The sequence below is a fragment of the Stenella coeruleoalba genome (assembly GCF_951394435.1).
Source record: "Stenella coeruleoalba genome assembly, chromosome: 4".
NCBI classification, from domain to species: domain Eukaryota; kingdom Metazoa; phylum Chordata; class Mammalia; order Artiodactyla; family Delphinidae; genus Stenella; species Stenella coeruleoalba.
Genome location: NC_137149.1, coordinates 64,117,274 through 64,131,300, shown reverse-complemented (window position 1 = coordinate 64,131,300; position 14,027 = coordinate 64,117,274). Strand labels below are relative to the sequence as shown.

General features: G+C 36.4%; 1 protein-coding gene across 3 annotated transcripts in view; it reads right to left on the bottom strand.

Moving 5' to 3' along the window:
* The window catches only part of N4BP2 (NEDD4 binding protein 2), a 78,466-nt gene that overhangs the window by 4,295 nt on the left and 60,144 nt on the right, over positions 1-14,027 (bottom strand). For all 3 annotated transcript variants that reach the window (XM_079920055.1, XM_079920054.1, XM_079920056.1), the window contains 4 exons: positions 13,502-13,640; positions 8,958-9,146; positions 7,886-8,054; positions 931-1,054 (listed from right to left, as the gene is read on the bottom strand). In XM_079920055.1, the coding sequence (XP_079776181.1) occupies positions 931-1,054; positions 7,886-8,054; positions 8,958-9,146; positions 13,502-13,640 (621 nt within the window). The remainder of the gene's footprint in view (positions 1-930; positions 1,055-7,885; positions 8,055-8,957; positions 9,147-13,501; positions 13,641-14,027) is intronic.

The window sequence follows — 14,027 nt, the reverse complement described above, 5'->3', positions numbered from 1 at the left end:
TGACCCTCATGAACAACAGCACGCTGCATGAAGGAGAAGGCGATGTCTGCATTACATTATTTCTATGCATTGTAACAGTACCAAGAAATCTCTAATAGGTAAGTCTGATTCATCAGGCCATGAAATGCTTTCAACTCCCTCACTGTGAAATTTAAAGAAACACAAGTCTCTAAAACAGATCATCAATCCCAACATGATAATGTTGTGGTCTAACTACTCCTTTTGTAAAAGTAACTCTAAAATGTCATCTATTTTCATGCTCAGAATTAACACTACCATTTTCTATAATATAGCCAACATTTTATCACATGACATAAACAAAATATGCTACATTCATTAAAACTGGAAGTAAGGGAAGGAGGGTACTTAGATTCTTCATAACCACTTAATGAAAAAGGACATTTCATGTTTGTCAGCTAAGATCAATAATGGCACTTAATTTATGAAGATGTGTAAATTCGTAACTGACTGGAGATTTCCACTAATGTTTAAATACATCCAAATTATAACCACATTTTAGCAGAAGCTCCAACTCCTTCCAAAATCCACAGACATGTTATTTCTTTTCAAAGGAATTAATTAAACAGCAACCTTAAACTATGATATGTATAATCTAACTACCTTGAATGATACATTATCAAAAAAACACAAATATACTTAGTTTTAGATTTTTAATTTATGATAGAAATAGTTTTGTCAAATGATTACTTCAATAACAAACATTTTTCTTTCATTTCTGGTTTAGTGGACATCATAAATCTAGAAAGGAATGTTATATATCATAATCTAGTCATGAATTTATGGCTAGATGGTTAAATCAGATGGTTAAATTTAGTTAACTATTTTAACAAATTGTTCTGAGCAAACTATTAGTGTTTACCATCTGCATATGGGCAACTGCCATTATCGATAACAGAAATCTATACTCACCTGAAGCTATGGCTTGTGAGGTATTTAATGACAGCTGGTTTGATGCGAGCAACTCCTCCCTGGCTGTGGTTTCCTCTCCCCGTAATCACAGAAAGATAGGGCTTACCACCATTCTGCTTAAATTCTGTTACAACAGGAATTGGAACCGTTAAAATTGATCTATCTTACATTCTCAACAGAAAACAAACCTTTACTCAAACACGTATGAAATAATTTTCATGAGGATTTAGAGATTTATCACTTCAAAAATCCCCAAATTAATGTTTTTAAATGTACTGTTTCACCTACACTTTAAGTATGGAAGCTTCCTAGCAACTCATCCACCTAAAGACTTAAGTGGGACTTCTCCTGTGGGGAGAGAGATTTCCATGTGTTATCAGAATTTCTCTCTGAAATAATGATAACAACAATAATATTAATGATACTTAACAATTATTACACACATGGAGTCAGGCATTGCTTTAAGTGACTTATATTTATTAACTAAGAATCTTTACAACAACTCTATTACTCTGAAGCCACCCAGCTTTGGTCTGATTAGCAGCTCTGCCACTAAATGACTGTGTGATAGGACCATGGACAATTACTTAGCCTATCTGTGCCTATTTCCTTAACAATAAAATGGGGTATAAGGCAACTGCTTTATAGAATATCATCCTCAGGAAGAGCCATTAGCAAATCCACTAATTATAGCATGGACTGCAGTCTTATCGCTAAAGATAATCAATTATTAACTTAAGAAACTCTTCCAAACAGATGATTTTAAAATATCGAATGAACCTGAGACTCTTAAAAGACCACAGCTTCTGCTTTGGAAATGACCTTGTGAAAATCAAGTATATAAATCCTGAAAGTCAGTAACAGCTACAATAAAATAACAAAAAAAACTTGTTAATAATAGGAGTTGATTTAATAATTCAATAGATACTTGTTCCTCAGTTATAAATAGCACAAGTTTTGGGCTTCCCCGATGCAGGGGACACGGGTTCGTGCCCCGGTCCGGGAAGATCCCACATGCCGTGGAGTGGCTGGGCCCGTGAGCCATGGCCGCTGAGCCTGCGCGTCCGGAGCCTGTGCTCCGCAACGGGAGAGGCCACAACAGTGAGAGGCCCGCGTACCGCAAAAAAAAAAAAAAAAAAAAAAAAAAAAAAGCACAAGTTTTGACCTTTAGCATAAAATACATATACACATAAACATTCCATATTCTGCTCAGTAAGTTGCCCTAAGACTCCACCAGATCCACAAACAGATTGTTTTTCGAGTCTCATATCTCCAGGGCAATATTTAGACTAGAATTTTAGTGGATATGTTGGTCCTGCATTTATAATTCCTTCTTTGCTTAAGATCCACCTCCAGAACTTCAAGCAACATTTTGTTCAAAATTCAACTCTCTCTGGGTGATGGCTATACATGGGTATTCACTTTGTAAAAAGTTTTTATGCTATACAATAATTATTTGTGCATTGTTCTTTATGTATGTGATATTACAAATAAATGCTTACTTAAAAAAAAAATCTCAACTAACCATAATTCAGCTCTCATCACTCCTTCACTACCGCTCCTCTCATCAGTTAAGTCAGTCATTTACAGCATTTCACCTTTCAATAGTTTACTTACTGCTCTGAAAATGTTCTCACATGCCTCAAAGTAGGGTGTCAGAGGATGTTTATTGAATGAATTAATATAATATGCTTAGGTTCCCAAATTTCAGGTTAATCCTGCTTACCACCTTTTTTAACTGATTTTTAAGCATATCTCAGATTTCTTATCATTTCAACTGTAAATATTTCAGTATGTATTCAAAAAGATAAGGACCCTTTAAAAAAAACATAACCACAATGTCACCATCATATGGTACAAAGTAAAAAATAGTTCCTTAATATGTTTCTAAAAATGGCTAAAAATGTCCTCCAGTAGTCTCAAAAAAATGTTTTTACTGTGACTTGTTTGAATCAGGGTTGAAACAAGTCTCCACACATTGTATTTGGTTGATATATTTCTTAATTTTTAATCTAAACGTTCTCCTTCGTGTGTGTGTGTGTGTGTGTGTGTGTGTGTGTGTATGTGCTTTCTTTTATCTTTTTTTTTTTTTACAATTTGTTGAAAAAATTAGATCATTTATCCTAGATATTTACAGTCTGGATTTTGCTGACTGTATCCCCATGGTGCCATCTAACATGTTCCTCTGTTCCCTATAAATCTGTATAAAGTAGTAGTCAGATCTAAAGGCTCTACCTGCTTCTGGTTATTTGGGGGCAAAAGAAGCTTCATGAGTAGTAGTGGTGTATATTTCAATAAGAAGACACAAAAGGTTCAGATATCTTTTTTGTTTTTTAATTCATCCCCAATTTTGACAATCATCTTTTATGACTAAAAGCAATGTGGGGCAGAGCCACAGATTTTTCGCCTGGACACATTTCTATTCAACAATACTACCATCTGCTGGTGATGTCAGTAACTACAGGCTACCACAGGTAGCACGCACAAGATGGGCTTTGGCTTCCAAAAAGGGCTTGTATCTTGAGTCTGATCCAGTATCACCTTACACAAATTATTTAACACTTTTATTCTCATAATTTTTTCTATTGAGATAAAATTCACCTAACATAAAATTCATGATTTTAAAATGTACAATTCAGTAGTTTTTAGTACATTATTACAATGTTGTGTAACCATCAACACGATCTAATTCCAGAACATTCCATCATCTCAAAAAGAAATTCTGTTCCTGTTAGCAGTCAATCTCCATCCCCCCTTTCCAGTCCCAGCAAACATTAATGTACTTTCTGTTTCTATTGATCTGCCCATTCTAGACATTTCATGTACAATAAATGGAAATCGTGTAATATGTGGCCCTTTGTATCTGGCTTCTTTCACACTGCATAATGTTTACAAGGTTCATCCATGTTGTAGCACGTATCAGCATTTCATTCCTTTTTATGGCTGAATTATATTCCATTGTATGGATATACCACATTTTTTCCATTCACCAGTTGATAGATTTGCGTTGTTTCCACCTTTTGGCTATTATGAACATTCATGTACCAGCTTTTGTATGGATGAATTGTGTTTTCAATTATCTTGTGTACAAACCTAGGAGCAGAACTGCTGGGTTATATGATAGCTCTGTGTTTAACCTTTCAAGGAATGTCAACCTTTTCCACAGTGGTTGTACCATTTAACATTCCCACCAGCAATATATGAGGGTTCCAATTCTCTATATCCTTACTGACACTTATTATTTTCCACTTTATTAAACTGTTTATATCATCAGTTTCCTTACTATAAAATGAGAGGAATACCTACCCTTTATTCAGTCATTTATTCAAAAGTTTTTTAAAGTGGTGAATGAAAGGCTCAATATACAATAATGATTCAATAATCATCATTGACTCAATTCTTGGCCAAAAAAATGGACATTTAATAATCAATTATACAACAAGCTTTTTATAAGTACTGTGATACAGAGGAGTACTATGAGAGGCTTTTAATAGGGAGCCTAACTTAATCTGGAGGTTAACAAATGATAATGTAGATAAACATAAAGAAAAGGAGAAGCAGCAAAACACAAGATGAGAATGTAGAGACAGGCCAAGGAACAATTATGTAGGGATCTGGGAATTTATGCTAAATGAAACATAGCAACCTGTACTTTTTATCACAATGCTAACCATTTATGTAACTATTTATTCACTGTCATCTATCCTACTAGACAGCAAACTCCATAAAGACAGGGATTGTGTGTCTTTTTCACTGCTTTATCCCTGATGTCTAGAATATAGAAGATAATCAAATTTTACTGAGTAAATGATTTACTCGTCCTCTATAGACAAAATATTCCCTTATAATACTTCCATATAATACTTCTACTTTTCTTTTCTCCAGATTAAATAATGTATTTAAACCGCTCTTAAATTTTCTCTTTTCTAATCTTTATTGTTGTTGTTTTCTAGTTCTTTCTCCAAGATTTTCAAAATTCTATTTAAAAAACTGGGGGAGGGGGATCTTCTACTTTATCAAAGAATGTCTGCTAATAAACAGAGAAGGAACACAAAATTATAAAACACCATTATGAGAACTTCCCTGGTAGCGCAGTGGTTAAGAATCCTCCTGCCAATGCAGGGGACGTGGGTTTGATCCCTGGTCCTGGAAGATCCCACATGCCGCGGAGCAACAAAGCCCATGAGCCACAAGCACTGAGCCTGCGCTCTAGAGCCCGTGAGCCACAACTACTGAAGCCCGCATGCCTACAGCCAGTGCTCGGCAACAAGAGAAGCCACCGCAACTAGAGAAAGCCCACGTGCAACAACAAAGACCCAACACAGACAAAAATAAATAAATTTTAAAAAATAAAATTTTTTTAAAACACCATTATGCAACCACCAATATAATAATTGATTCAGACAAGGATCATCTGTGGATGCTAAAATCATTAGGCAAAATGAGAACAGTTATTCACACAGCCACAAAGTATCAATCACCAAAATTTACTAATTGATTACAAAGAAAGAAAAGGTACATTTACAAATTGAAATCTGATATGATAGAGTCCCACATTAAGCTAAGAAATCAAACTTAACACCACCAATACTAGGGCAAACTGACCATATATGTCTCTTGATTAGTTCCCCAAGGATGACCTAACATCTCCTATGCAGTATTTTCACCAAGAAAATTTTAAACTGAATCTAATCATGAAGAAACAATTAGACAAATTAAAATTGTAGGGCAATCTACCAAACAACTGGCGTGGAGTCTTTAAAAGTGTCAATAACATGGAAAACAAAAAACAGACTGAGGAACACTTCTATATTACAGGAGGCTACAGGTTTGGGACAATCAACTGGAACATATGATGCATGACTAGATCCTGGATTGGGGGTTGGACATGGCACAGCTACATAGGACATTTCCATATAACTGGAAAAATCTGAATATGGCCTGTGTATTAGACAACATCATTATAACAATGTTAAATGTCTTAAAAGTGATAATGTATTGTGATTATGTAGGAGAATGAATTTGTCCTCAAGAAATAAACACGCTGAGGTATGCAAAAGTAAAGCACCACAATGTTTAATGAGACTTATTATCAAATGGTTCAGCAGAAAAAAATTCTAGAGATAATATAAACAAATGTGGCCAAATGTTGACGACTGATCAATCTAGGTAAAGGATATATGTACAATTCATATATTGTAAAAAATTTGTACAATATGTATATTGTACAATTCTTTCAACTTCTCTGCAGGTTTTTAATTTTTCAATATAAAAAGCTAGGAAAAAGGATAATGATAAGAGGACACATGTTGATATGCAAAATAAAGCTCACTGCAACATTTTAATTAAACGTCCATCAATAGAGGGATGGATACATTATGATAAGGTCACACAATACTACACAGCAGTTATAATTTAAAAAAAACTCAATCCGTCGAGATGAGTAGATCTTGAAAACTGTATTGGGTAAAAATAAAATAAGTGGCTTGGCTGATGATATAGTGTGACACCATGTATGTTCATTTTTTAAAATTCACAAAAAGGATACTATAGACCAATTATGGATGAATGTATAATACACGTAGTAAAGGTATTTTCAAAACTGTCCAGGATGATGCAGACCAAACTGAAGGATGTTGATTTCCATCAGAAGGGGAGAGAAGAAAGAGAAAAGGATTGGGGATAATGCAAAGGGAGGAACAACAACAACAAAAAATATATATATGAAGCACATACAGTAAAATGTTATCACTTGTTACTTACATTCATGGGTACACAGGTGTTCGTTATTTTACTCGCAACTTTTTCAATGTGGTTTTCATGATAAAGTTTTTATATCAATTATATTTAATCAAGTATTTAATTACAACTGAATTGTAAAACCTATATGTGCTGAACTAATAAACCTGTATAACATATAGTATAAAACTTTCTAAAATATATACAAATTAATTAACCAGAACAATACAGCTATCAATGACACAGCAGTATTACTGAACCACAGAGTAATAACTGAGGCATGGATTCCATGTCTCCACAATAAAATGTAAGACAAAGAGAAAGCCAAGTTGAGAATTCAAAAATATCCTAGTAGTGCTAAGAGGAGATGACTCCCTAGTATTAGAGTCTGGGGTACTACAACAGATTGAATTTTCCCAAGTGCTACCATCTGGTGATGAAAAGGAAACAAGATGATAAACCAACAAGATACTTTAACGTATATAAAGTACATGATATTGATTGTAAGAGGCAGGCAGTAGCATTCCTACTGACCTGCAAAGACAAAATACAAGCAGAAAGGGAGAAGGGCATACTACCAAAATGCAAACACTCATAAATCCTGCCTTTATGATAATTCTATAAAAATCCTATCACCTAATTTACTTCTGCATTTTTTATTTTTTTTTATTTTTTTTTTTGCGGTACGCAGGCCTCTCGCTGTTGTGGCCTCTCCCGTTGCAGAGCACAGGCTCCGGACACGCAGGCTCAGCGGCCATGGCTCACGGGCCCAGCCGCTCCGCGGCATGTGGGATCTTCCCGGATCGGGGCACGAACCCGTGTCCCCTGCATCGGCAGGTGGACTCCCAACCACTATGCCACCAGGGAAGCCCTACTTCTGCATTTTATTAAACATCTGTTGAGCAACTGACATCTAATAAGTATCTATTAGCTTTAATAAATGTCTACTGAACAAAGATGTATTATATTCCTGAATGGTCCAGAGGATTCTCAGATTACATCATGCCCTCCCTTTGACAATTATAACAAAGGAATACAAACGTAACTGAAACAGGAAAATAAAAATGTTAATGGACATGGCAGTTAGAATTCTTTCCCAAGGTTTTCTTGAAGAATGAATCTAATACAAACATCTATAAATGTGGCACAGATATCCTCAGCCTGCACATTCAGACTTCCTTGAATTTGTGAAAATCTGTCATGACTATAGTCCTACCTTCAGTTTTCTCCTGTAAAACTGTCATCAAATGTTCTATAGCCTCATCCACATGCAGCCCATGGAGGTCTAAAACATTCTGTGGCAGCAGGGAGGCATTGACTTTCTCAAAGATCTCCACAGCAGCAAGGTGATTGGCTTCTTTCATCTTCTGCTCATGGAGACTACCCTTTAATTATAAACATATCATCAGTAATCACTTTTGATATCTGCTACTTAGTAAGCAATGAGGAAACAAATAGTGCCCCAAATAAAAGGAAGAACAAAAAAGGCAACAACAAATGTAAAATTTTAAATAATGCAATGGGCTAATATGCAAGAATGCACCAAAATTTAGGTGAATTTCAGTGGACAAATAACATAGTTCTTAAACTACTAAATCATCATTTCTAACACATTCTCTGATCCAAAAATCATAGGAAAAGGACACTTAAATAAACAACACACATCTCAAGAAGGAATCCACTGGTTTATCTTTTGATAATCCTGAGTCTCAACCCTTTAAACCCTTGCAGTTACCCCTGAAGTCATTCCTCAAGGTTTGCTATTATTGCTCACAAGGTTATACCAGTCTGATACCTTTTTCTGCTCCATCATAAAAAAGTAAGCAATATGGAACCACAGAAAACGAAAAGTAAATCCATCAGGTTTCTTGTAATACCATGCTGTATGAGACCAGGTAGAAATTTTACTTCCCTGAGAGATATTAATGTAACTTTCTTTTTCTGACTATGACAGTGATACACAACTTAAAATTCAAGCATGATAGAAAGCACAAGACCTCTGTAATCCCACCCTGGGATGGCCAATATTAACATTCTGCTTCCTTTCCTCCAGAAAATTCATATCTGTTTAGAAGCAGTACTGAATGAGAGAATCCAGCCTAAAAGAAAATATGGACTGCCGGAAGAATTCTCAGAACCATACATTTCTTACATATTAGGGCACTTTATGTCACTTATACAATGTACATTCCCCAGAATAACTTAATCCAGTCACAGTATGAGTATTAACTGCTTCAAGATTATTCAGATGTTGTAAGTGACAAAGAAAAAATAATTTTCCTCTTTACTTGTTGGGCATAAAACGTGGCAACGTTTTTCTTCCCCATCCGATAAGCTTCCTTTGCCTTGCTATAGCATTCCATCCTCTTCTGCTGGTGCAGGAAAGCCTCTGCCCTGTAGTCATCATACTCTGGATACTCAAAATCCTGGAAAGATGGTTCGCTTGGTATATCTTCAGTCTCTTTCAATTTCTTTGCCTGTACGGTGTTACACAATAAGTAAAATACGAAAGAAAGTAGAAAGCACACATTTTACCTTCAAAAAAATGTACATGAAAACTGGGCTCTACTAATTTTTATCTTTCTTCTTAAAAAACAGACTCTCCCTACTGTCTATCTAGTAAGTCATGCACTTGGCAACTATTGTTAACTTTTTCATGCCATAAGGGTACTCCTTCTTTAACCATTCTTATCTTAGAAGATGTTAAAAAGTTCTCTAAAATTATGAAAATAAAAAAAATCAAGCCAAAAGAGAGAATAGAAGATATTCAAGGAATGATGCTCATTTATCTAAATGCAATATTTTCCAAATTTTAGTTTGTAAACCCATTCAAAGGATCAGTCCAACCACTGAAGGAAGTAATGGCATATTTCAATATTTTTTATAAACCAATTGATAAAGTAATTGAAAAATATTCTTGTTAAAACAGAAAGGCATGTGGAGTAACCATGCCTTATAGTAGGTAAAAAATCATAAGGAGGTTTATGGGCAGTTTTCAACCAGCTAACTACCAACTAGCCGCTATGGTAGTGTTGACTTCTTGAGTTTTCTGAAATATCATGAAGTAGTTGTTACCCATATGAGACCCTGAATTAAAGAAACTAAACTAACTCTAATTTAAAACACAAGGTTAATGAAAATAATAATTATTATACAAATATGCCTCAATACTCTCCACCAAATAGAAAAGAATAAAATTAATGCGTCACCATATTCCTAACTCATTACCACAGTCAAAAATCTGTAAATATACAGTCAGTTTATTTTTTGCAACAAACCCAAGGCTCTCTCTTACTTACGAATATTCATAGGACCTACATCCTTATGTCATGCTCAGTAGTCAAGCTTCACAAGCTTCTTTCATATTAACGTTTAAATATTCTGTGAGTATATGGCTTGCATCCCTGATAAAATCAAAGATTTTCCAGGGAGAGGATAATAAAAACACTTTCTATGACCTTTGAAAAGCCCATAGTGCCTAACAATATGGACATAAACATTTCATAGCTTTAAAATCTCTCTGTGTTGGTGTTCATACTAAAAAATGCAAATACATTTGGTTCTCTGGGAAGGGACCCTTCATTGCTTATTTTTAAAAAAGAAAAAACAGGGAATTCCCTGGCAGTCCAGTGGTTAGGACTCGGCACTTTCACTGCCAGAGGCCAGGGTTCAATCCCTAGTGGGGAAACCAAGATCCCGCAAGCCACATGGCGTGGCCCAAAACAGACAGTACATAATGAGAGACACTTTATCAAATAGCTACTCTCTTTTTAAATAAAACCAAAATTTATTTTTACATCCCTTTCATAGTGATGTGGTTTACTTCATTAACAAGGGCCAAATGAAATACGTGCTGCCTAAGAATTTATGTAATTAGTGTCACTTGAAAGTGTGATGTACTATTATACCAAAACCATTTCCAATGGTAACAAACTTGCAAATTTTATTAAAGGCTAAAGGGAAAAAGTAGTAGTATTAATAAAACACAGTTTTAAATAAATGTTAGTTTCTTGAACAAAGCAGATAAACCAAAATGTTACTGGTATCATGATACTCCCCTTTAGTATCTCTGATCCCTTGGGATCCTGGGATATCAAAGACAGACTATTCTATTTTGTTCAAAATCTTAAAAGATTTTTATCAGTGTTGTGACACCTACCTATGTTTTTTTGAGAAAGGCTAAGAATAATCTCCAGTATAACTTACCCAAATTTACGTTCTGGCCAACATTTACACAACTCACAAACCCTTTTCTGATTCCAACATTTTCTAACCATCTCCCACTTTGAGCAAGCACACTTTGTCCCCATCACTTCCTCTATCGCCATAATGACCAAGAGTGCCTTGCTCTATTATCAGGTGAAAAAGTAATCTTCATTCCCAGTTTGGCACTGAAGGTCTCATCATCATCTTGTACACTCCCTGAATCTTATAATATACTGCACCTATCCATGATGAACACAGGCATCAGCAGTACACTTGGTTCCTGTTCCGTGTACACACTAACAGATCACAAGAAAACCAAAATTACCTAAGTTCTACATATCAGCTAAGTGATGGTGAAATATTCAAAGAAAAAAGGCAACATACAAGTGGTGCTCCACTACCCTGAGTGGTCTTATTAATGAGCAAGTATAGCAGGATGATTGATGACTGTGTAAAAAAGAAAAAAAAAGCCTAAAACAAATACAAGATTAATATACAAAATCAATTATATTTCTATGTATTTGCAATGTACAATCCAAAAATAAAATTAAGAAATCAATTTCATTTATAATAGCATCAAAAAAATAAAATGCTTAGAAATAAATTTTAAAAATTTTTTAAAAGGCATGTAAAACTTATACTCAAAACTACAACAGGGGCTTCCCTGGTGGCACAGTGGTTGAGAGTCTGGCTGCCGATGCAGGGGACATGGGTTCGTGCCCCGGGCCGGGAAGATCCCACATGCCGCGGAGCGGCTGGGCCCGTGGGCCATGGCCGCTAAGCCTGCGCGTCCGGAGCCTGTGAGGCCACAATGGTGAGAGGCCCGCGTGGCGCAAAAAAAAAAAAACAAAAAAAAAACTACAACACACTGTTGAATGAAATTAAGAGGACCTAAATAAATCGAAAGGTACTCTATATTCATGAATTGGAAGACAATATTGTTAAGATCGCAATACACCTCAAATTGATCCACAGGCTCAACAAAATCCCCATGAAAATTCCAACTGTCTTCTTTGCAGAAATTGACAAGCTGATCCTAAAATTCACATGGAAATGCATGAGGACCAGAATAGACAAAATAATCTTGAAAATAGTTGAAAACGCACACTTCCTAATTTCAAAACTTACTACAAAGCTACAGTAATCAAGACTGTGGTACTGGCATAATGAGAAACATACAGATCAACGGAATGAAACTGAGAGTCTAGTGATAAATTTATAGTCAATTCATTTTCAACTAGGGTGCTAAGAAAATTCAATGGGGAAAAGCAGTCTTTGCAACAAGTGGTGCTGTGACAACTGGATATCCACACGCAAAAGAATGAACCTGGACCCCTATCTCACACCATATACAAAAATTAACCCAAAATAGATCAAAGCTCTAAATGTAAACACTAAAACTATAAAACTTTTAGAAGAAAACTCAGGTGTAAATCCCCATGACCTTGAATTAGGCAATAGTTTCTTAGATATGACACCAAAAGTACATCCAACAGGTTCCTGTTTCAAGATGGCGGAAGAGTAAGACACGGAGACCACCTTCCTCCCCACAGATACACCAGAAATACATCTACACATGGAACAACTCCTACAGAATACCTACTGAACGCTGGCAGAAGACCTCAGACCTCCCAAAAGGCAAGAAACCCCCCACGTACCTGGGTAGGGCAAAAGAAAAAAGAATAAACAGAGACGGGACGGGAGAATAGGGACGGGACCTGCACCAGTGGGAGGGAGCTGTGAAGGAGGAAAGGTTTCCACACACTAGGAAGCCCCTTCGCGGGCGGAGACTGTGGGTGGCGGAGGGAAAAAGCTTCGGGGCCGCAGAGGAGAGCACAGCAACAGGGGTGCGGAGGGCAAAGCGGGGAGATTCCCGCACAGAGGATCGGTGCCGAGCAGCACTCACCAGCCCGAGAGGCTTGTCTGCTCACCTGCCGGAATGGGCGGGGCTGGGAGCTGAGGCCCGGGCTTTGGTCAGAGCACCAGGAGAGGACTGCGGTTGGCAGTGTGAACACAGCCTGCTGGGGGTTAGTGCGCCACGGCTAACTGGGAGGGAGTCCAGGGGAAAAGTCTGGACCTGCCGACGAGGCAAGAGACTTTTTCTTCCCTCTTTGTTTCCTGGTGTGCGAGGAGAGGGGATTAAGAGCGCTGCTTAAAGGAGCTCCAGAGACAGGCGCTAGCCGCGGCTAAAAGCGCGGACCCCAGAGACGGGCAGGAGACGCTAAGGCTGCTGCTGCTGCCGCCACCAAGAAGCCTGTGGGTGAGCACAGGTCACTATCGACACTCAAATGGCTAAACATTTCCACCCACATTATTTATGCCCTAAGACCCATCATATTACACCCACTGCTATTCAATTAAGCCTCATACTCTACTGTGTAGTCTACACATAAAAAGTTACAGAAATTCCAATGCTTGTGCACAAAGGGTTTAAAGAAAAAAATATAATCAGCTATAAATTCACTATTTTGAGCAAACAGATATTCTAAACCAAATATGCTATTGGTGGTTAAATTTCCAGTCTATGAAAAATGGTGAGAAATTATCATTAAACTATCTAACAAACCAATTATATTTTCAAACACAATTATTTACCATTACTGTAAAAAATTAAGTAGCTCTATACCTTTTTCTCCTTAGACTTCTGTGCAGTATGAGAAGTGACATTCTCATTTTGGTGAACAAACTCTTGTGCTACCACTGTTTTTACAGGGTCTCCTTCAAGAACACAATTTAGAAATTGCACTGTGTGTTCTAACGAATAGCTGTAGAGAGTTGAAGTACAAATATGAAGTCAATAAATGAAAATAAAAGTTATGTGGAAACATTAACATAAGCAATCTTACAAAATCTTCGAAGAATATGAAAAATTGGCTCACTTCTGAGTTTTAACATGAAAATTAAATGCTCATTGTGTATCTCAAGACTCAAGAATGAACAGAGGGAAAGTGTCAAGTTAGAGGCTCTCAAAAACTAATTTTTTAAATGAATACCGAAAAGTAACATATTGATAATTAATTAATTTTCTTATCTTTTATTCCAGGTAAATTTTCCACAAATCTTTCTTTTATCTTATCACCTATACTTAAGTCCCTTGTTGGATTCACACATGGTTTCAGTTTCCTTCAAACATCAAAAACAGACAATAAATC